The following is a 22,869-nucleotide window of genomic DNA, read 5'->3' as shown; positions in this document are numbered from 1 at the left end:
ATATTATAAATAATGTGTAAATCAAGTTTTCTTAGGTGTGAATTGGAGCCAATAAAATCTTTTCACATACATGAAGTGGCAGTTAGATTCTAATATTAATATTTTAACTGCATTTCTATAGGTCAGATGGAACCTGTTAGCAAATTTTTCCTCCTTAGTACATTTCAAATTGAATTTCAGGATTTAGTATTTAATACCTCAATATATGTGGCTCTAGTTGGGTGAGTGGAATGAAGAAGGGACTCAATTCCCACTCTTAAATTAAGTAGCTTCATTTATGTCACGTATATTATGGGGGATAGGGGTTTGTAGGCAGAACTCCCCTTGAATCCAGTAGTAATTTTGCCCGACTAAGAACAGAATGGCATGAGAGGAAATATAGGAAGAAGTTCTGACAGTTTTAGCTCTCAGTATGAGACATGAGTAGCAGCCTCCACAAATATGGTGCTTTTAATATTAAACACCATATTTGAGTTATGAATGTTGTATTTTCAGCTAAAAGCTAGACCAGAATGTATTTGAAGGGCAAAATCCTAATCCATAATTTTAATGTATAGAAATATGTCTAAGGGTTTTGCTCTTATCTCAAACACATGAACTCAAAAATATTGCTTATTTTGTAAAATCAATGTTGTATACACATCAAGAGATTTATTTTTATAAAATATACAAATAATAAATGTTTTATATGAAATTGTGTATTAATGCTACTCATTTGGGAATCAGGCCTGCATTTCTTATATACCAGAAATTCCTTCAGAGTAAATTAGAGACAAGGTGGGTAAAAGAATATCTTTTATTGGACCAACTTCTGTTGATGAGAAAGACAATCTACAACAATTTGAAGTAAATTTAAATTCTGGGTGCTCAAGGAATACAGGATTGATTATACCCTTTGTGCAAAGACCAAGGGACAAATCCTGTTCTCCGTGCTCATGAGCAGTACCACTCATGTGAGTGGCTGATCAGACTTTGCCTCCAAATGTAAACTAAGGATCCAATTCTGAAATTCTGCAGGACTTCAGTGTGAGTGTAATCTACATCAGGACTGTGGGATCAGGACCAAGTTTTTCAGTCACTGTATCTACAATTTGCAGGCATTTAAAAGGTTGAGAGATATTGGACTTTTCATGTGTTTGTTTTAGTCCTCACTTCAAGCTTTTCCATACATCTTAATGGCTATATGAGCTGTAACTACACAGACAGTTCAGGTATCTGGTATATGAGCAACTCTGTGGTGTTGTGCCATTGTTGTTCACTCTTTGTTTCAACAAGTGGGACTCAAAATAGCACCTTATTAAAGTGGTGGTCATCGTTTCTGCTCTTATGATCCTCTTGTGTTTTCAGAGACAACTGTTCAATTGCAGCCTACTGACTATTACAGAAAAAAAATCCTATCACAGTAGTTGGGATCATTTTGTAACTTAAAAAATATGTTTTTGAAGAAAAGAGACAGCAAACCACATGTAGATGAAAGAGTAGGTGGGAAAAAAAATACTAGAGTTCTGGAAAAGTCTGATTAAGTTAAAATACTTATTTACTTCATGGCCTTTAGAAGAAGTTACTAGAATTTGTACTTAATATTTATATTAGTAAAATTAGAATGAGATCATTTTAGTTAATTTTTTAGTCACCAAAACACTAACCACAAATGTAGCATTAGACGTGTTCTCATTTATAGAGTTCTTTAGAGGATATTCATTGAAGAAGCAATCCTGCAAGATGTTATGATGGGCGAACCTGAAGTTGTCACACAAGATCAAACATGAGTGTTTAGGAGTAGCACAGACTGCATGTACCAGGAAAAGTGAATAATGTATATATATACTGATTAGGAACATATTATTGTGGACTCATTAAAAACAAAACCTGGTTACTGGTATCTATGGATATTTTAAATATTAAAAAAACCCATGTTTGTGCTGAAAATAGTTTAGGTTGGCTCTCTGCCTGGATTTGAGACTTCTGGGCATGCTGGATTATGGCTGTTGCCAAATTCTCCAGTTTAATTTGTCTTCCAACCTTTGGATTTTGGATTGTTCCATGTAGATTTTGCACCAAATTAATTCCAAGTGTTATTGGTGAGTTCAGTGGAATTAAGAATAAAGCTGGCCCATTATGTTTGAGATTTTTGAGTTTTTGTTCTGTCATTACAACAGTTATTCTGTGCATACACCATCTTTTTCTCAATGAAAGGAAAAAGTGAGATTATATTCATGTTAAACTAAGTCAGTACTTTCCTCAGTGTGACTCATTACTGAGGAAACTAATCACTTTAACTGTTGATGATGAGCAAGAAGGAAAGAACCCAGATTGAGTGTAAGGTTCCAGACTGAGTTTGCCAAGTTGACACTTATGCCTGGTCTACACACAGAAATTGAATTGGATTTAGCTAAATTGTTTTCTAAATCAGTGGCTCTCAACCTTTCCAGACTATTGTACCCCTTTCAGGAGTCTGATTTGTCTTGTGTACCTCAAGTTTCACCTCACTTAAAAAGTACTTGCTTACAAAATCAGACATAAGAATACAAAAGTGTCATAGCACACTATCACTGAAAAATGGCTTACTTTCTCATTAATACCATATAATTATAAAATAAATTAATTGGAATATAAATATTTTACTTACATTTCATGTATAGTATATAGAGCAGTATAAACATGTCATATGAAATTTTAGTTTGTACTAACTTCACTATTGCTTTTTGTGTAGCCTGTTGTAAAACTAGGCAAATATCTTGATGAGTTGATGTAACCCTGGAAGACCGCTGTGTACCTGCAGGGATTTGTGTACCTCTGGTTGAGAACCACTGTTCTAAATTGAGTTAGTTAAACTAGCCTAATCTTCTTGTGTGGACACTCAGACTGATTTTAAAAGTTGCTAATATTGATTTAGCTTAATTCTGTTATATTAGCCCAACCTCAACTCCTGGTTTGACCTGACCTTTGCCCCTCCCTTTGTCAGACAGCTTTTTGTGGAGCCTCTCTGTCATGTACTCCTTCTACACCCTAGTTTTGCGGGGCTGCTACTAGCCGGTGAGGCTTCTGTACTGTAATATGAACTGGCTACAGAGTTTCCTTCCCAGAGAGATACATCAGATGCATTCCCTATTAATATCTTTTAATACACTGCCAAGAATGGCTGTTGTGAGCTTAAGTATATTATACACAGCACCACTTGGGGGTTGAACAGTAGAATACAATTTAACATCCAGTTAAGCTCTCCTTGTAAGGGAGCTCTCCGTGCGCCACATACTGCACCAGCCAGGAACAGCACCATGTGCTGCCAGGAGCTCTGCTGAGACAGCGTTTGGTGCAGGAGGGGCAGCATGTGTCTGCCCCTTCAACGGCACATGCACTAAAGTTAGTGTAGTTCCCAGTGCAACATGTTGCTTAGGCCATGCTCCCCCTGTCATGTCAGATCAAAGCTATATGAAGAGAGTGAATCACTCCCTCAAAATGAAGAGGCATTAACTTCTGTGCTTACCGTTCATTTGGCCATTGGGCTACAATAAAAGTGAACTTTGATTTTTTTTTAAAGTCTGTTAATTATTGCACCTTGCAACTCCTAAGGAATGCCAACAGCTGCAAGGATGGGAGATAAGAGACCTGCTGAATCCATAAAGTGATGTATAGGATGAAATCACATCATTTTGCTTTCTTTGCTTCTACTTCTGCTGCTGTATGAGCCAGGTGAGCATGGAAAGGAGAGTGGGGGAGACTGTTTCACTACTTGCATACGTGCACAAACACAGGAAGATGGAGGAAGTTTAAGTGTAAGTTTTCAGGAGAAGGCCAAGAAGTGTGAATTAAGCATTCGTCTCTCTGGCCCGCATCCGTGGCTCTCACCATCTTGGAGAGACTGAAGTGCTGTGAAAATATCTGCCTTGCTCACTATTTTGGCTGTGTACATCTCCATCTTCAAAACCTCTTAGGGTATGTCTACGGGGCAGCTGGGAGCGAGCCTCCCAGCCTGGGTAGAGAAACTCATGCTAGTGGGGCTTGAGCTAGTTAACTAAAAATAGCAGCATGGACATTGTGGCTTAGGCCTGAAGACCTTGGAGGTCAGGTGGGCTTGGGAGCCTGAACTTCAGCCTGAGCCATAGCATCCAGACTGCTATTTTTGGCATGATAGCTCAAGTCCTGCTAGCATGAGTCTGTCTACCTTGGCAAGGTGGCTTACTCCCCACTGCAGTATAGACATGCCCTTAATGGTTCCTCTTGCCATCCACATCAAATTCAAGCCCTGTAGCTGAATTTCAAGGCTTTGTAAAACTTTGCTTTTCTCACTTGCCACTTCTTCTCTTGTCCCTTCTACTGAACTCAGACTACATGCCTAAGTGCTTCCTTAGTCTCCATCTTCCACTTACCTCCTTGACCACTTGCATGAGGCCCTATATGTTTGGAATTTCCATCCTGACTTTGTCTGCCATGCCTTCACAGTTTTCATGAAACCTATAGCACTACTTAGAGTTTAACAACTTCCCACCCCTGAGGCACTGAGACATAAGCAAACATAGCTACTTTGCTGCTTATTGCAACCCTTCCTCCTCCTCGTCCTCCATCCATATTTTGTCTATTTAGCTTGTAAACTCCTTGAAGCAGAGACCATGGCCCCAGTTATATGTTGCCTTAAGGCTTTTATGTTGATCCAGTCTTAAGGACTCTTAACAGATCTCTCTCTGGGGGATACCCCATGTGTAAGGTGATTTCTTGGTCAGTGTAGATCTTGTGAAACAGCTGTAAGATGTCCCCTCTCTTATTCCCCAGCATATGGGGTATGCAAGGTAGGGGGAAAAGGAGAGACTGAGGCTGCTTTCACTTACTATAGACAACTATTTCCAGAATGGCCTTGGAATAAAAAGGAGACACAAAGGTGACTTAAGGCTATAAACTCCCCCATTTCTATACTGAATGCAAGAATTCAGGAACTCAGAATTGGGGTCCTTGTCTCTGGAAAAGCACTATCTTCACTTCTAGTATTATGTAAAATAAGTTAAAATAATGCAAAGTCTTACATTAGTTCCATATTAAGGTTAAGATTTACATGCTCCCAAAGTCAGGAAATAAAAAAGTTAAGGCTGAATGTACAGTCTTTTGGATTCAAACAAAACAGCCCTTGTGTTTGATTATTTTTTTTATTGTGTCTGACACCAGTCACTCAGCTTGACACTAGGTTTAGGTTCACAAGAGTCTTAGTCACTGAGCAGATGCTTATTGGAAAAACACCCAGTAGGCTATTACACTCATGAACTGCACATATGAATTTTATATGAGTTTGTTTATGCCATGTCTCAAACTTTAACACAGTTACATGAGTGTAACTCAGGCAGAACTTGGCCCACTGTGCTTGGCTTCTTTGCATTTGTAAGAGACCATCCAATACCAATAACCTAGAATAAGTCAAATATAGATTCCCTCCCAAGGTTTTCCCCCTGATTACCACTAGCAGTTAAGCCAACGTTTTGAGACAGTTTGCTGTGCTGTACGTACAACATTTTGCTCACTCTGAGCTGCTGTTAGGTGTTAGGATATAGCTTTCTTAAAAATGAAGTATTAAACATCTTTTGAAGTATTAAATATTACTTGCATCACTTTTAGCCATTCACAAAAGGCCTACAAAAGCTTAAAAGTGAAGAAAAATACTTTGTACTTCTAGACAAATTGATCCGAGAGTGCTAAAGGAGTTGGCGGATGTGATTGCAGAGCCATTGGCCATTATCTTTGAAAACTCATGGTGATCGGGGGAAGTCCCGGATGACTGGAAAAAGGCTAATGTAGTGCCTCTCTTTTAGCACTCTCGGATCACTGCCTGACTAATCTAATTGCCTTCTATGACGAGATAACTGACTCTGTGGATGAGGGGAAAAGCGGTGGATGTGTTGTTCCTTGACTTTAGCAAAGCTTTTGACACGGTCTCCCACAGTATTCTTGCCAGCAAGTTAAAGAAGTGTGGGCTGGATGAATGGACTATAAGGTGGATAGAAAGTTGGCTAGATTGTCGGGCTCAACGGGTATTGATCTATGGCTCCATGTCTAGTTGGCAGCCGGTATCAAGTGGAGAGCCCCAAGGGTCGATCCTGGGGCCGGTTTTGTTCAATATCTTCATAATGATCTGGAGGATGGTGTGGATTGCACCCTCAGCAAGTTTGCATATGACACGAAACTGGGAGGAGAGGTAGATACACTGGAGGGTAGGGATAGGATACAGAGGGCCCTAGACAAATTAGAGGATTGGGCCAAAAGAAATCTGATGAGGTTCAACACGGACAAGTGCAGAGTCCTGCACTTAGGACGGAAGAATCCCATGTACCGCTACAGACTAGGGACCGAATGGCTCGGCAGCAGTTCTGCAGAAAAGGACCTAGGGGTTATAGTGGACGAGAAGCTGGATATGAGTCAACAGTGTGCCTTGTTGCCAAGAAGGCCAATGGCATTTTGGGATGTATATGTAGGGGCATTGCCAGCAGATCGAGGGACGTGATCGTTCCCCTCTATTGGACATTGGTGAGGCCTCATCTGGAGTAGTGTGTCCAGTTTTGGGCCCCACACTACAAGACGGATGTGGAAAAATTGGAAAGAGTCCAGCGGAGGGCAACAAAAATGATTAGGGGACTGGAACACATGACTTATGAGGAGAGGCTGAGGGAACTGTTTAGTCTACGGAAGAGAAGAATGAGTGGGGATTTGATAGCTGCTTTCAACTACCTGAAAGGGGGTTCCAAAGAGGATGGCTCTAGACTGTTCTTAGTGGTAGCTGATGACAGAACAAGGAGTAATGGTCTCAAGTTGCAGTGGGGGAGGTTTAGGTTGGATATTAGGAAAAACTTTTTCACTAGGAGGGTGGTGAAACACTGGAATGCGTTACCGAGGGAGGTGGTGAAATCTCCTTCCTTAGATATTTTTAAGGTCAGACTTGACAAAGCCCTGGCTGGGATGATTTAGTTGGGGATTGGTCCTGCTTTGAGCAGGGGGTTGGACTAGATGACCTCCTGAGGTCCCTTCCAACCCTGATATTCTATGATTCTATGAAACAGGAAATATCAATTCAATTAAGCTTTACTTGTTACATGTTGGATAGACTAGCTGAAACACACATTCAGGGACATACAAACACTTGTAGCAGCCAAAGAAAAAGATGGTATTCTATTAGAAGATAACTGATTTTTACAGACTACTTGTATGTCTCAGTTTGCAGTCTTAGGCCTTGTCTACACTACAGGGGAAATTCGATCTGAGCTACGCAATTTGAGCTACGTGAATAGCATAACTCAAATCAAGGTAGCTTAGATCTACTTACTATGGGGTCCACACTATGTAATGTAGACGGGAGACACTCTCCCATTGACTCCCCCTACTTTTCTCGATCCGGTGAAGTACAGGAGTCAACAGGAGAGCACCATCTGCAGTTGATTTAGTGGGACTTCACTAGACCCACTAAATCAACCGCTGATGCATTGATCGCTTTCTTTTACTGGAAAAAAACTGACTGCCTCCCACGCAAACTTAGGACAACATTTTTTAAAGGATGGTGTTATTTCTGCTGTTAAGTCAGTGGATGGTGCACGTGCCAGATTTCACAGTGACATAAGACTTTCCAACATAAGCATCCTCCCCATTACATCTCTGTTACTTCAGCCAAAATTTAAAAATAAACTAGAAGCTTTACTACTTTCTGATGCCAATCTGGAAAATAAGGGAGCGGAGCTGATGGAAGAAGTTGATAGTCTTATTCTTATCCTGGAGAAAGCAATGGGAAGCACAGAGAGAGAGAGAGAGAGAGATACATACCTGCGCAGTCCCAGCCATCCTTCCTGTGTCTTGCTCCTTACTTACTTCTTGCAGCTGGCATAATGCATTTTTGTGACAGACAGCCTGTAACAGAAAAGGCTTACTATTCCAACACTTCCAACTTCAACAAAGAAAACATATCAAATTGCCATATGACTCCAGAAGAATGAGAAAAATATCCCCAATGTAAGAAAGTGCTAAATATGTCTATATGTGAGTGATCTTTTGGAGACATACTGAAGTATAGTATGGTTAGAAGTGTGAAATCCTGGCTGCAGTGACTTCAGTGGAGCCAGGATTTCACTCCAGATCCTTTTCATATCACTGCTAATGTTCTACTTTTATTTTAAAACTGTGTTGAGTTAATAAGATTGTTTTCATATGGCCTCTTTTTGCTCCCATTATGTTTTTAACTTTAAATAAAAGCTAACAAAAATTAGAATAATTAAAACAGAAAAAATAAAAATATTAGGTTAACACAATTTATATTAGGATTGTTTGCTAGAGGGAGCTACAAACTTTAACATTACAATAATGCTATTTTAAGGTATGCAAAATACTGCATGGAGTTTTTAAATAATTCTGTAATGTAGGAAAATATTTGTATTAAAACCAAAGGTCTTTAATGGGGCTCTCTCTAAGTAACTGATGCAGGATTAGAACAAAAGAGAGTAAAGTGCAACAGTAGACAACAGTTAGGTATGAATGAGTGACCATTAAGAATGTCTGAATTTCAAGTGTTTGAAATTATTTTAAATGGTGAAAAGTTGTTCTGGATAAAGCTGAACATAGTATAACAAGATCCCAGTAATTTATTTTTTAAAGTGTAAAGAGTACAAAAAAGAGAAACACTTACTGGTTTAAGGTTTTCATATTTCATTTGCCTACAGTTGTATTAAAAAAAACTGTGAAGGCTTTATGGGACTTTTAAAATTCAGTTTCACAAAGAATGCAATACGGTACAGGACAGTAATATTCATAGTAAATACCATCTGTTTCATCTAGAGAGATTGAATTGATCTTAAACCCACTCAAAAAGTACTTTTATCAAAAAAGCAAAACCTCTTTAGAAAATCGCTATTCTATTTAAAAAGTGCTGGCACAATATGGCACATGGTTTGGGAAAAGCTGTGGATGGCACTATTGCACCATAATAAGGCAATAACTAATAAAGGTCTTCTCTAATTCGAACTAGCACGTTGTAAGTAATACTGATAATCACCTTAAATGTCATTACTTCAGAACACCAGTGACCTGTATTTTAAATATATTCAGCTAAATCTGTAGTGATCCTTCCAGAGTTCTTTAGCTCTAGTTGTTGCAGCACTTACAGAGTGTAGTTTTCTCTAACACATTTGGGCTGCTCTGCAACGGTGCATAAGAAATGTGGGGAAGTTCGCTCACTGCAGGTTAGATGTGGCATAGCAGATGTTCTCCCTTCCCCACTCCCTCCACTGTGGTCTGCTTCTTCTTGTGACTCATCCTTCTAGCCATGTTATGTTTAGTCCCACCCCTTCTGGTAACAGAGTGCATCAAAAGCAAGCATCCAATCCCTCTGTTCAATCTGCTGTCCTCAGTTCAGGGCCCAGTTGTCCATATGCCCTTTCCTCAGGGCTTACAGTAGACGATATGCCCTTCACAGTGGCTGGTAGGGGAATCCAGGCTCATCTTCTACACTGGGTTCCAGTCCAGAGACTCTAGGACAGGCAGGCAAAGTTCACACTGCCAGACTCCCCGCTGCCACTTCCCTGGACTTCTTCCTACCAAGGCTTTCCCTGGGGGTTCTTGTCATCCTGCAGGAGCCTTCCTGTTCCTTACAGGTCTCTTTACTCCCTGCTACCATGAGAGTGACAGCAGAGTTCCTCCCTCTTTCCCGACAACCTCTCAAACTTCAGTCCAAATGCCCCATAGACTTTACCATCACTCTTGGGCTTCACCGCCTCCAACTGCCTTTCAGCTCAAGACAGGCCACCTCTGGACCCACATTTCACTGTTCCCAGCCTTTCTGGTTTCCTCCTGGCTCAGGACCCACCAGTTCTGACTCCAGGCCTCCCGGGCTCTCTCTGCCTTTAGCCTAAGAGCAGAAACCTTTCTACTGATAAGCTGGGTCTCCTCCATGGCCTTCCTTTCCCACTATCTTGTGCTCCTTTTTTTAATATAAGGATCCAGCACCAACTTAGCTGGGCTTGATCACCAGTTATGCTTAATACCCCTCCAGGTGCCATCCAGTGGCCTAATTGAGCTCAGGCTCCTGTTAACCCATGGTTAACCAGTGCAGAGTTTATACACCCCATCACAAGAAGTTTCTGTCTAGTGATTCTGTATCATATGTCCTCCGTTTACAAATGAAAATATGCTGTTCTGACTGCCAACTCTGCAAATTCAGCCTGGGCACTGAGAGCCAAGCTGACTTCTTTCCTTTTCCTACATGATCACAAATACTAAACTGTAGGCCAAATTCTGTCCTCACTTATTACCTGCAACCCTTCTGTCTCCAAATTCTGTCTTCAGTTATACCTTTACAATTCCATTTACAGCTACATGCATCCGATGAAGTGAGCTGTAGCTCACGAAAGCTTATGCTCAAATAAATTTGTTAGTCTCTTAGGTGCCACAAGTACTCCTTTTCTTTTTGCGGATACAGACTAACATGGCTGCTACTCTGAAACCTGTCATTTACTAGTAATAATGATTCTAAAAGTTATGATGCACAAACCAGAACCCATATATGTTCTGTCTGCAAATTTAATTGTATTCTTATTACTGGAAAACATTGTTTCCAAATTATTAAATCACATATGTACAAATTGTATTTCAGTAGTTAGTCATAGCTATTGGAATACTATTTGTACAGTAGTCTGGTGTTTGGTTTGGTTTTAAATACGTCTTAATACATTATCTTAGTTGTCTAGTTTCTTGTAGGTGTTATATCAGGAATGAATGTCAAGGAGGGAACTGGATGAGGTAGGAGCCTTGTGCATCAGTATTGTATGTGACATACTATAGGAAATTTGCTCTTTAATCTTCTGGATGCCCCTTCAGACGTTCCTAGGGTTCAGGGAAGTTCACAAGGCAAATGTTGGGTGCTAAGTAGTACAGCCAATTGATGGTACAATCTATATTTGATGAGTTTGTTGTCTGAGAATATCACTGTGGGTAAATCCCTTGCCTTACAGAGGAAGGAATTTGCCTATAAAACTGGGGTATTGGTTTACAACTTGATTTTTGTTAGGGGGAGAGGTAGTCTAAGGTCTGGGGAAATTTGGTGTATCTCAAGGTAATGGTTGTATACCCACACATTTTGGATGGGCACCTCATTTATTTATGAATCCAAATAAATAATGATGAAATATATTATGGCACTAAGATCCTGGGAGTTTAACTGATAACATTCCCAGGTTACATATATAAAAGTATTTAAGCACAGGGGTCTTCCTAATCAGCCTTGGGACAATTAAAGTAATTCTGCAGTTCAATCAAATGCAAATATATAGTTTTATTTTTAGAAGTTGTAACAGAGGTGAGCTGAAGACTGACTTGGCATACATTTCCTGTGAATCTCTGAGGTGCTTGTTTGTCTTTAGATTCTCGTAGTTTGTGAATTACTTTTTTTAATCTAGTTTCAACTCATCCTTGCTAAGCCCTGGTCTACACTAGGAGTTGAGGTCGAATTTAGCAGCATTAAATCGATTTAAGCCTGCACCCGTCCACACGACGAAGCCCTTTTTTTCAACTTAAAGGGCTCTTAAAATCGATTTCCTTACTTCACCCCTGACAAGGGGATTAGCGCTGAAATCGGCCTTGCTGGGTCGAATTTGGGATACTGTGGACGCAATTAGACAGTATTGGCCTCCAGGAGCTATCCCAGAGTGCTCCATTGTGACTGCTCTGGACAGCACTCTCACCTCAGATGCACTGGCCAGGTAGACAGGAAAAGGCCCGCAAACTTTTGAATTTCAATTTCTTGTTTGGCCAGCGTGGCAAGCTGCAGGTGAGTGCAGAGCTCATCAGCAAAGGTGACCATGCAGAGTTCATCTGCAGAGGTGACCATGATGGAGTCCCAGAATCGCAAAAGAGCTCCAGCATGGGCCAAATGGGAGGTACGGGATCTGATCGCTGTATGGGGAGAGGAATCCGTGCTATCAGAACTACGTTCCAGTTTTCGAAATGCCAAAACATTTGTCAAAATCTCCCAGGGCACGAAGGACAGAGGCCAAAACAGGGACCCGAAGCAGTGCCGCATGAAACATAAGGAGCTGAGGCAAGCCTACCAGAAAACCAGAGAGGCGAATGGCCTCTCCGGGTCAGAGCCCCAAAAATGCCGCTTCTATGATGAGCTGCATGCCATTTTAGGGGGTTCAGCCACCACTACCCCAGCCGTGTTGTTTGACTCCTTCAATGGAGATGGAGGCAACATGGAAGCAGGTTTTGGGGACGAAGAAGATGATGATGATGATGAGGTTGTAGATAGCTCACAGCAAGCAAGCGGAGAAAACGTTTTTCCCGACAGCCAGGAACTGTTTCGCACCCTGGACCTGGAGCTAGTACCCCCCGAACCCACCCAAGGCTGCCTCCCGGACCCGCCAGGCAGAGAAGGGACCTCCGGTGAGTGTACCTTTTAAAATACTACACATGGTTTAAAAGCAAGCATGTTTAATGATTAATTTGCCCTGGCATTCGTGGCTCTCCTGGATATACTTCCAAAGCCTTTGCAAAAGGTTTCTGGGAAGGGCAGCCTTATTCCGTCCACCACTGTAGGACACTTTACCACTCCAGGCCAGTAGCATGTAGTCGGGAATCATTGTAGAACAAAGCATTGCAGTGTATGTTTGCTGGCGTTCAAACAACATCTATTCTTTATCTCTTTGTGTTATCCTCAGGAGAGTGATATCATTCATGGTCACCTGGTTGAAATAGGGTGCTTTTCTTCAGGGGACACTCAGAGGTGCCCATTCCTGCTGGGCTGTTTGCCTGTGGCTGAACAGAAATGTTCCCCGCTGTTAGCCTTGGGGAGGAGGGAGGGTTGAGGGGGTAGCCACACGGTGGGGGGAGGCAAAATGCGACCTTGTAACGAAAGCACATGTGCTATGTATGTAATGTTAACAGCAAGGTTTACCCTGAAAGAGTGTACCCATTGTTCTATAAAATGTGTTTTTTTAAATACTACTGTCCCTTTTTTTTCTCCACCAGCTGCATGTGTTTCAAGGATCTTCTCCTTCCCAGAGGCTACTGAAGATTAGAAAGCGAAAAAAACGCACTTGTGATTAAATATTCTCTGAGCTCATGCTGTCCTCCCACACTGACAGAGCAGAGACGAATGCGTGGAGGCTGACAATGTCAGAGTGCAGGAAAGCACAAAATGACCGGGAGGAGAGGTGGCGGGCTGAAGAGAGGGCTGAAGCTGAAAGGTGGTGGCAGCATGATGAGAGGAGGCAGGATTCAATGCTGAGGCTGCTGGAGGATCAAACCAATATGCTCCAGCATATGGTTGAGCTGCAGGAAAGGCAGCAGGAGCACAGACTGCTGCTACAGCCCCTGTGTAACCAACCGCCCTCCTCCCCAAGTTCCATAGCCTCCTCACCCAGACGCCCAAGAACGCGGTGGGGGGGCCTCTGGCCACCCAGCCACTCCACCCCAGAGGATTGCCCAAGCAACAGAAGGCTGGCATTCAATAAGTTTTAAAGTTTTAAACTTTTAAAGTGCTGTGTGGCCTTGTTCTTCCCTCCTCCACCACCCCTCCTGGTGCTTCTCTCCTCCACTACCCCTCCTGGGCTACCTTGGTAGTTATCCCCCTATTTGTCTGATGAATGAATAAAGAATGCATGAATGTGAAGCAACAATGACTTTATTGCCTCTGCAAGTGGTGATCGAAGGGAGGTGGGGAAGGTGGTTAGCTTACAGGAAAGTAGAGCGAACCAAGGGGCGGGGGTTTCATCAAGGAGAAACAAACAGAACTTTCACACCGTAGCCTGTCCAGTCATGAAACTGGTTTTCAAAGCTTCTCTGATGTGCACCGTGCCCTCCTGTGCTCTTCTAACCGCCTTGGTGTCTGGCTGTGCGTAACCAGCAACCAGGCGATTTGCCTCAACCTCCCACCCCGCCATAAACGTCTCCCCCTTACTCTCACAGATATTGCAGAGCGCACAGCAAGCAGTAATAACAGTGGGAATATTGGTTTCGCTGAGGTCTAACCGAGTCAATAAACTGCGCCAGCGTGCTTTTAAACTCCAAAAGGAAAAGCTACCACCATTCTGCATTTGCTCAGCCTGTAGTTGAACAGCTCCTGACTACTGTCCAGGGTGCCTGTGTATGGCTTCATGAGCCATGGCATTAAGGTAGGCTGGGTCCCCAAGGATAACTATAGGCATTTCAACATCCCCAATGGTTATTTTCTGGTCTGGAAAGTAAGTCCCTTGGTGCACCTGTTCATACAGGCCAGAGTTCCTGAAGATGCGAGCGTCATGTACTTTTCCCGGCCATCCCACATTGATATTGGTGAAACGTCTCTTGTGATCCGCCAGTGCTTGCAGCACCACTGAAAAGTATCCCTTTCGGTTTATGTACTGGCTGCCTTGGTGATCCAGTCCCAAGGGATATGCATTCTGTCTATTGCCCCACTATAGTTAGGGAATCCCTTTGCAGCAAAGCCATCCACTATGACCTGCACATTTCCCAGAGGCACTACCCTTGATAGCAGCAGCTCAGTGATTGCATTAGCTACTTGCATCACAGCAGCCCCCACAGTAGATTTGCCCACTCCAAATTGATTCCCGACTGACCCGTAGCTGTCCGGAGTTGCAAGCTTTCAGAGGGCGATCGCCACTCGCTTGTGAACTGTGAGAGCTGCTCTCACCTTGGTATTCATGCGCTTCAGGGCAGGGGAAAGCAAGTCACAAAGTTCCATGAAAGTGCCCTTACGCATGCAGAAGTTTTGCAGCCACTGGGAATCGTCCCAGACCTGCAACCCTATGCGGTCCCACCAGTCTGTGCTTGTTTCCCAAGCCCAGAATCGGCATTTCACCACATGAACCTGCCCCATTAGCACCATGATGCCCACATTGCCAGGGCCCGTGCTTTGAGAGAAGTCTGTGTCCATGTCCTCATCACTCACGTCACCGCGCTGACGTCGCCTACTCGCCCGGTATCGCTTTGCCAGGTTCTGGTGCTGCATATACTGCTGGATAATGCACGTGGTATTTAATGTGCTCCTAATTGCCAAAGTGATCTGAGCGGGCTCCATGCTTGCCGTGGTATGGTGTCTGCACAGAAAAAAGGCGCGGAACAATTGTCTGCCGTTGCCCTGATGGAGGGAGTGGCGACTGACGACATGGCTTACAAGGTTGGCTTACAGGGAATTAAAATCAACAAAGGGGGTGGCTTTGTGAGAAACTGAATGGCCCCCTCAAGGATAGAACTCAAAACCTCAAGGATAGAACTCAAAACTGGGTTTAGCAGGCCGTTGATTTCACAGAGGGAGGGAGGGAGGAGAAAATGAATACAAAACAAATCTGGTCTATTTCTTGTTTTGAGCCACTTCATCTATCTTTATACATCTTGCTGGCAGCAGACTGTGCAGTACAACCGCTAGCCATCGTCAACACCTGGGTGCTCAGCAGAAGACGGTGCAGTATGACTGCTGGCCATCATCTTCTGCTAGCTGCAGGTTAAAAGAGAGTGCACTGCCAGTAGGACTCAATAGCCACGAGACGAAACAAGGGAAATGACCTGGCTGAGTCACTCCCATGTTTGCCCAGGCACCCGGTTGAAAGAGCACCCAGGACTACGTCGATGACGGCTACCAGTCATACTGCACTGTCTGCTGCCAAAAGGCAATAAACTGCTGCTGTGTAGCAACACAGGACCACGTCTGCCAGCACCCAGGAGACATATGGTGACGGTTAGCTGAGCGGGCTCCATGCTTGCCGTGGTATGGTATCTGCACAGGTAACTCAAGAAAAAAGGCACAAAACGATTGTCTGCCCTTGCTTTCTCGGAGGGAGGGAGGGAACGGGGCGTGACGATATGTACCCAGAACCACCTGCAACAATGTTTTAGCCCCATCAGGCACTGGGATTTCTACCCAGAATTCAAATGGGTGGCGGGAACTGTGGGATAGCCACCCACAGTGCAACACTCTGGAAGTCGATGGTTGCCTCGGTACTGTGGACACACTCCACTGACTACATGCACTTAGAGCATTTGTGTGGGGACACACACAATCAACTATATAAAACGCTTTCTACAAAACCGACTTCTATAAATTCGACCTAATTTCGTAGTGTAGACATACCCTAAGACTCATGACTTATGGTAGCTAACTGCCATTCTAATGGGATATTTCTTTTTGTGCAGTTTTAGGCTCTTATCCTTTGCTCAACTGAGTTTTCCTCTGAAGGGCCTTTCTTTGAGGTGTTTAATTTCTGTAGCACACATGACAACATTACCCATGATATGCAGTACCTTAACTTCTTCCAATTGATAAAAAAAAAAATATTGGGACATTTCTTCCTTCAGAATATTTCAGAAGGTGAGGATATTCCAAATTATAGGCTGCATACTGTATCTCCACAATGCATAATATACTAGTTTCATCATTCCAATAAATCTACCTAAACCTATTGTACCCAACTACGATGGGATTTCTTTTGTACTAGAAATACTGGTTACTGTATAGCTATTGGAAGCCCTGTCTGATGTTCATGCTGTATTTCTCTTATTAAAGTCTTTTGGGCCAATGTGTATTTTCTGTATTTGACTTCAAGATACATTTGAGTGATACATACAGATTGCTTCCATGCTTTTCCAACCACTTTTCCCCCCCACTCATTTCTTTTGTTTGGTCCAACCCTTCTGCAGTGCAGTTGGCACTTTTTATGGTGGATACATTTGTTCTTTCCCTCCCAGATAACACATTCTGATAGACCTTTAAATATCAGCACCTTCTTGCAAGTACCTGCAAAGTCACTGGCCAAGATTTTCAAACACAAGTGCCTAAAGTTTTAAATATCTAAATAGATTTTCTTGATTTTCAAAAGTGCTGAGCGCTCAGCAACTCTCATTGACTGATGGGAGCAGTTCAAAGCTACATCTCCTGGTACCAGCACTTGTCTGTCATAGTTTATCTATAGTGACTATTCATTTTATACTAATAAAATATTTTCATTAATTTGAAAGCTTGCAATGGCCTATTTTTCAGCTGTAACCTAAGTATACAAATGTGCACTTTCTGCAAATAGGAGGGATCCTATCAACCTAAAATAGCATGTGCAGAAATGTGGTATATTTTTGAAGATTATATAATTTTGGTGTGTCGCAGAGTATCTGGTATAGATTATATATATAGATAGATGGATATATTTTACAAATATATACTACTTGTATTAAAGGTACTGCTTTGAAATTTTGTTTTAAATTGTAATAGAATCCCTCCTAATTGCAATAAGTGCACATCTATAAACTTAACTTTTGGTTATAGCAGGGAAAAAAAAAAAAGAGATGCTTAAGATTTTTTGGGTCATTTCCACATTCTAGCCCTCCACAGTAAGAATATAAGCCCCATTTGGGTAGAAATAGCTGACTTCAAAAGATTTACATCCATGTCTCGGAAGTATCATCTAATGTAATATCCACAATCCTGTCCTTTTGCTGATCATTGTTGTAGAATATGATTTTTTTTTCCCTTGTGTGTTCTAGGATGATTGCCTGTGGAGTTCAGCACTGCTGTGCTGGCAGAATCCAGAAGCTTTTACTGAAATTCAAGATTTCTCTAGCTATCATTTTACTTCACGCGTTTCTGGCTACCTCTGACATACGTAAGATATCTTTTTCCTTACTCATCCAACATTGATAGAGAGAGTGTGTGAGAGAGATTATGTAATCATTAATTTTATGGGTGGGATTTTTTTCACATATGCTCATGATTGGCCAAATTCCACTCCCATAGAAATCTATGGTAATATTCCCATAGCATCAATGGGAGCAGTTAGGTCAAATCTGAGCACTTTCAAATATCCAACTCTACATTTACATTCTTTCTTTACTGTTAATAAGAACATCAGGTATAAGTAATTTCTAATTAGCTATGGTGAGAAAAATAAAAATGCAACTTATTAGTAATATACTATGGAGGTGGTATAACAGTTTCTGTGCCACTCTTTGGCTGTTGGGTGTTGCGTGGAAAAAGGAGGTGAGGTCCAAAGTATGGAACAAAATCATGTATCAGAATTTGGCAATTTTATGCCATTTTTGATTAAACTAATTTATGGATACTCTTCACAGAGTTATTTTGTTTCTAATAAAAATAAGGGAAGCAGCATTGTTGTGTATGTGGTACAATAGACATGGGAGACCAGTGATTTGGGTTTTATTCCCAGCTCTGTTACTAACTGACTGTCTGACCTTGGACTAGTGATTTCACTCCTCTGTGCCTCACTTTCCTTTTCTAATGATGATTGTGTTCCTTTGTAAAGCATTTTGACATCTAAGGATGAAAACTGATGATAGATAATTTTAGAGGTAAAGGTTAAATGTTTCATATATAAAATACATGATGGCTTAATTTTAGAAACTGACTCCTATGCTGTGTCATGTATTTACACTCCAGGAAGTCAGAGTTTTTAGAAATTTAAACATATTTAGCAAATGGTGTGACACCATTGACTATACTGGGTTATGCCAGTGGGTGGAATTTGGTACAATGATATGATGGACTAGTTCTAAACATACTGAAGTTCTCCAGATGGCTCTTACTCATGCACTCAGGCGGAGGTGCCTTGAACCATTATCTCTATAAAAGACATAATATTTCTAGAGCTTTGGAGGAGCAGGTGGAGGTGTGTCCCTTTCCACACCTACACAAACAGCTGTAGCCAATGCTCCCTCCAGTGCACCTAACCTGGTAAATGGAGTGATCAATAGCCTTAGCTTCACACCACCCTGAATTTTTTCCATTTTGGTTGCCAGCAGCACTAGCCGTTCTTTCATACCTCATTTCATCCCGAATATAAGGTGCCAAATTATGCCTTTTCCCTGTCTATATACACTAGGAGGGAAGGTTGAGAAGGACTTCCAACACTGTCTGACTTCTAGAATACCACACCAGGTGGCATAATTTATCCCCAGATATACAAATAAATCTGCGGGTAAAAAGGAGGGAGAAAAGTAACTTTAAGCAAACAAGTTTTATTTTCAAACTTCCCAGTCATTCAAGAAAAATGTATGTGAACCATTTTAAAAAGGTACCTTGAATGCCTTTTTAAACTCCAGTGAAGAAAAATTACAAGATGCAGAAGGTATATAATGAAGTAAAGATTTTTATGACTTCATTAGTTGTAATGGCTTTTGTAAATCAGATGTGAACAATTGACAAGCATTTGTAGGTAAATTAATGACTCCTCTTGCTACTTATATGCCAGGTCCTGGCAACATATAAACACTTGATCAACTTTACTCATGAGACTAGTCAGTTCTATTGCAGCCTTACTAATGTAAATAACTCAGGTGCTTAAGTGCTCCTGTGTTTGTTATTTCTAATTACTTACTAATTAATATTTGCATTTGCTTATAGATGCCAATTATGCACTTGATTATCTTTGCAGAAACACAAAGAATATACATTTATTTAATATGTAACACTTTCACTTAACTAGTAAGTCATTTAAAATAATATTTTCATTTGAAAATATGTACATGTAGCCAATAGTTTTATTGATGCTTGGGACAGCACATTTAATTGCAAATTCCTGGTTTGGGAAAATACTGAGAATCCAAGCTCCTGTGTCAGTTAAAGATGACTATACTGAGAGCCAGTGCTTCACACTCATGAAAGATGTCAAGGGCAGTATTGTTACAGTAGAAGCCATTGAAAAAAGTCTTTTTTTTGCCAACCATTATTATTACACAGATTTTAAGTATAGGGAAAAACTGGTAATCTCAGATACCACTATTTAACAGGGACAATTCAATTACCTTTCTGCTTATTCATTAAGCTAAATTATCAAAGGGATTTCTGTGCAAACACTTTCATTACACATAAGTGCCAGTGACATTAGCTTTGGAGAGGTGAACATATTTGGTCAGTGACCGATATCTCAGTGTTTGGTTTGCCAAATTATTCTGCATTCAGATGCAAGAGAAAAATATCAGAGCAATCAACTCAGATGATAATTTATTATTGGTGTTCTGTATAGTGCCTAGGGGTACTGTAGCAAAGTGACAACACACCAGCATGGCACCACCTGCTGGTCATCTTGGGAATTAGCTCTTTCCAGCCTTCAGAGCACCCTGTGCAGGCTGGTGTCTTGCCTGCCACTGGCCTTGTGTCCCTCCCAGACCCCAGTACCCCATTCCCTCAGGGCTCTGCCCCAGCAGTACCCCACACTCTGGGTCTCCCCTCCTAGGGGAGGCCCCCAACCCACCTTGGGTGAGTGGCTACTGCCAGTCATCATCTAGCCCCCACTCACTAGGGCAGACTACAGTCACCACACATCATTGACAAGGGGTTAGGACCCACTACCTTTGCCTATCTCTGGGCTGCTCCTCTGCAGCCCCAGTACCTTCATAGGCCTTCACCAAGGCCTGCAGCCTAGGAGTTTACCAGGCTGGAGCTCCCCAGCTCCTTTTGCACTGCACCAGCTTCAAGTACCTTCCTCTCAAGCACCTAGCCCTTCTCCCTTCAGGGCAGGGGGAGAAAGGCTCCTACAGCTTCTGGCCCACAGCCCTCTTATAAGGGCCAGCTGGGCCCTGATTAAGCCAGCCACACCTGTGGTCAGCTACATAGTCAGCTTCCCCCAGCTGTTCTTACTCCTCATATCAGGAGTGGGGTAACCACCTCGCTACAAGTCCTAATAAGGAATCATTGCCCCACAGTACAAGGTGTTGTATGGCAAAGAAGTAAAAATACTGTCTCTACCCCAAAGAGCTTTAGTCTTTGTTTATGACAGGAAACAACCCATGGACACAAGAAACAGGTTGGAGAGGGAAGTGGGAAGATAAGGTAACAGTATAATGATCAAGTTTTGCATTTTAAGCTTTAGTCACTGCTTGCCACCTGCAAAACAGTGGTCATCAGTCAAGGTTTTGTAGGCATCACAACAGAAGTGAATCTTAAAGACTGATTTGAAGGCCACTTAAAGCTATATAATTATTTCATCTTGAACTTTTTATTATTTAAATTTGATACATTTAGGTTCTGACCTTTCAAGCTGCTCCAGTCACTGGGTAACTGTGAAATAACATACAGGGTCAATACTTTAAATATTCACATAGGAGCTGTACTGTCTCAAAGCCTTTACAAGCAGATGGAACAGAGCAACAACAACAAAAATAAAGAAAACAAAGGGAAAAAAAGGACATTTCTTGAAATATAGTATGGGCAAATTTTATGTAAATCCAATGATGTTAATACATGTGGTCATTACAATGTTATATTAAAAAGTCATTATAAAAGAATTTATTTACAAGTTACATTTTCTTTATTTAGCTCAGGATGGTTTCCTAGGACAATACAGAGCTGTTTTTAAGACTGCATGTGAAGATGTTTGGTCTCTGTCACCAGGAATTCATGTGCCTGCCCTGAAAGAATTCACAGTCTGTGTGTACCTTAAGCTAGTGACTTCCAGTAATCCCTGGACTGCTTTTGTATACAATATAAAAACACCTGGTAGCACTACCTCTGCAAATGGGTATGAACTTGGACTTATAGGCGACCAAGACAAATTGACAGTTTGGATGTTTGGCACCCAAATAAACGTAATGGAGAAACTTAATGTGGACACCTGGTACCAAGTGTGCATAGAGTGGAGAAGTGAATACAAGAAGATGAAGCTATTTATAAATGGAACAGAAAAAAGAAACCAAAAACTGGTTAAAAGAAAAGACCTTATTGCAGATGGGCAGATTTTACTTGGCTGTTCACAATCATCAGCCACATCTTCTGCCATGGGTATGGTTGGTGAGCTGTACATGTTCAGAATGTGGAATGAAGCAGATAAAATATCTGGCTGCAAAGATGGTAATATTATAGGCTGGAAAAAGAAAAATTGGGTCTATAATCACACATTAGAAGAAAGTAACACTTTGCCATGTGGTAAGTACCATATGTCCCAATTAAAAACAATATTTTTTGCTAATGCTGGTGTGACTACAGATACCGAACCTCTGTATTTTTGATATTGGTTTTAATTTCATGAAATCTTTTCTCCATAAAATTCTCCAATTGTTAGTTTTCAGTTAAAAATTTAAAAAGGCAATATCAAGGTTTGTAGGCCTTACAGTTTATCCAATTTGTATAATGTCAAATGTTAAATTATGTCCCCGGTCCTGCAAACAGCTTCACTTTAGCAGACTTTTATACCCACACAAAAAGAAAAAGGAGTACTTGTGGCACCTTAGAGACCAACCAATTTATTTGAGCATAAGCTTTCGTGAGCTACAGCTCACTTCATTGGATGCACAGCATCCCAGTGACTTCAGTGGGGTTCTGAATGGCTGCAGGGTCTGCCTGAAAAAAGTTCAGGATTCAGGCCTACGTTAATTTAATGTTAGCTCTGTGAATTTAAACACATGCAGGACAATATACAGGATAGGATGCTAATAGTAACATTAACAAGGTCCATGTTTTGCACGCAAAGTGTGTCTGATCCTCAGCTAGTGTGACTTGTTATAGCCCTATTGATAAGTTACACCACCTGAGGATCTGGCCTGTATTTTTAATTGCTAGTTACCATGCACCATATTTTCTTCTCAGTTTTGTCTATCTGTCTATCTAGGTTTTTATACTATGCTCATCACTGTAGTATCTGAACATAATACAGAAGTATTATATCTCAGGTAGAATGATCTTTCTTTACCTCTCTCCTCATCCCTGTTATGGGTGGGAAACTATATGTCAAAAGGTGAGTCTTGCATTTGATCTTGAGGTTGTATGAGGATTTGACTTCAGTAGAGTTGCACGATGTATCAGTAAGAAGGAATTAACCCAGCAAGCACATTGTAGAACAGTTAATATCACTTATTAGAACTTTCTTTTTCATTTTCTGTACATAAAATACATACCTTAACTTAGTCTTAGATTTTATC

General features: G+C 41.5%; 1 protein-coding gene across 1 annotated transcript in view; it reads left to right on the top strand.

The window, feature by feature from the left end:
* Positions 1-22,869, top strand: part of ADGRG2 (adhesion G protein-coupled receptor G2) — a 104,760-nt gene that overhangs the window by 3,653 nt on the left and 78,238 nt on the right. The window contains exon 2 of the mRNA XM_074967783.1: positions 17,485-17,603. Coding sequence (XP_074823884.1) covers positions 17,486-17,603 — 118 coding nt within the window. The 5' untranslated portion in view covers position 17,485. The remainder of the gene's footprint in view (positions 1-17,484; positions 17,604-22,869) is intronic.

This window comes from Natator depressus, chromosome 1 (assembly GCF_965152275.1).
Source record: "Natator depressus isolate rNatDep1 chromosome 1, rNatDep2.hap1, whole genome shotgun sequence".
NCBI classification, from domain to species: domain Eukaryota; kingdom Metazoa; phylum Chordata; order Testudines; family Cheloniidae; genus Natator; species Natator depressus.
The sequence above is the reverse complement of the archived record's forward strand: the minus strand, read 5'-3'. Positions and strand labels throughout refer to the sequence as shown.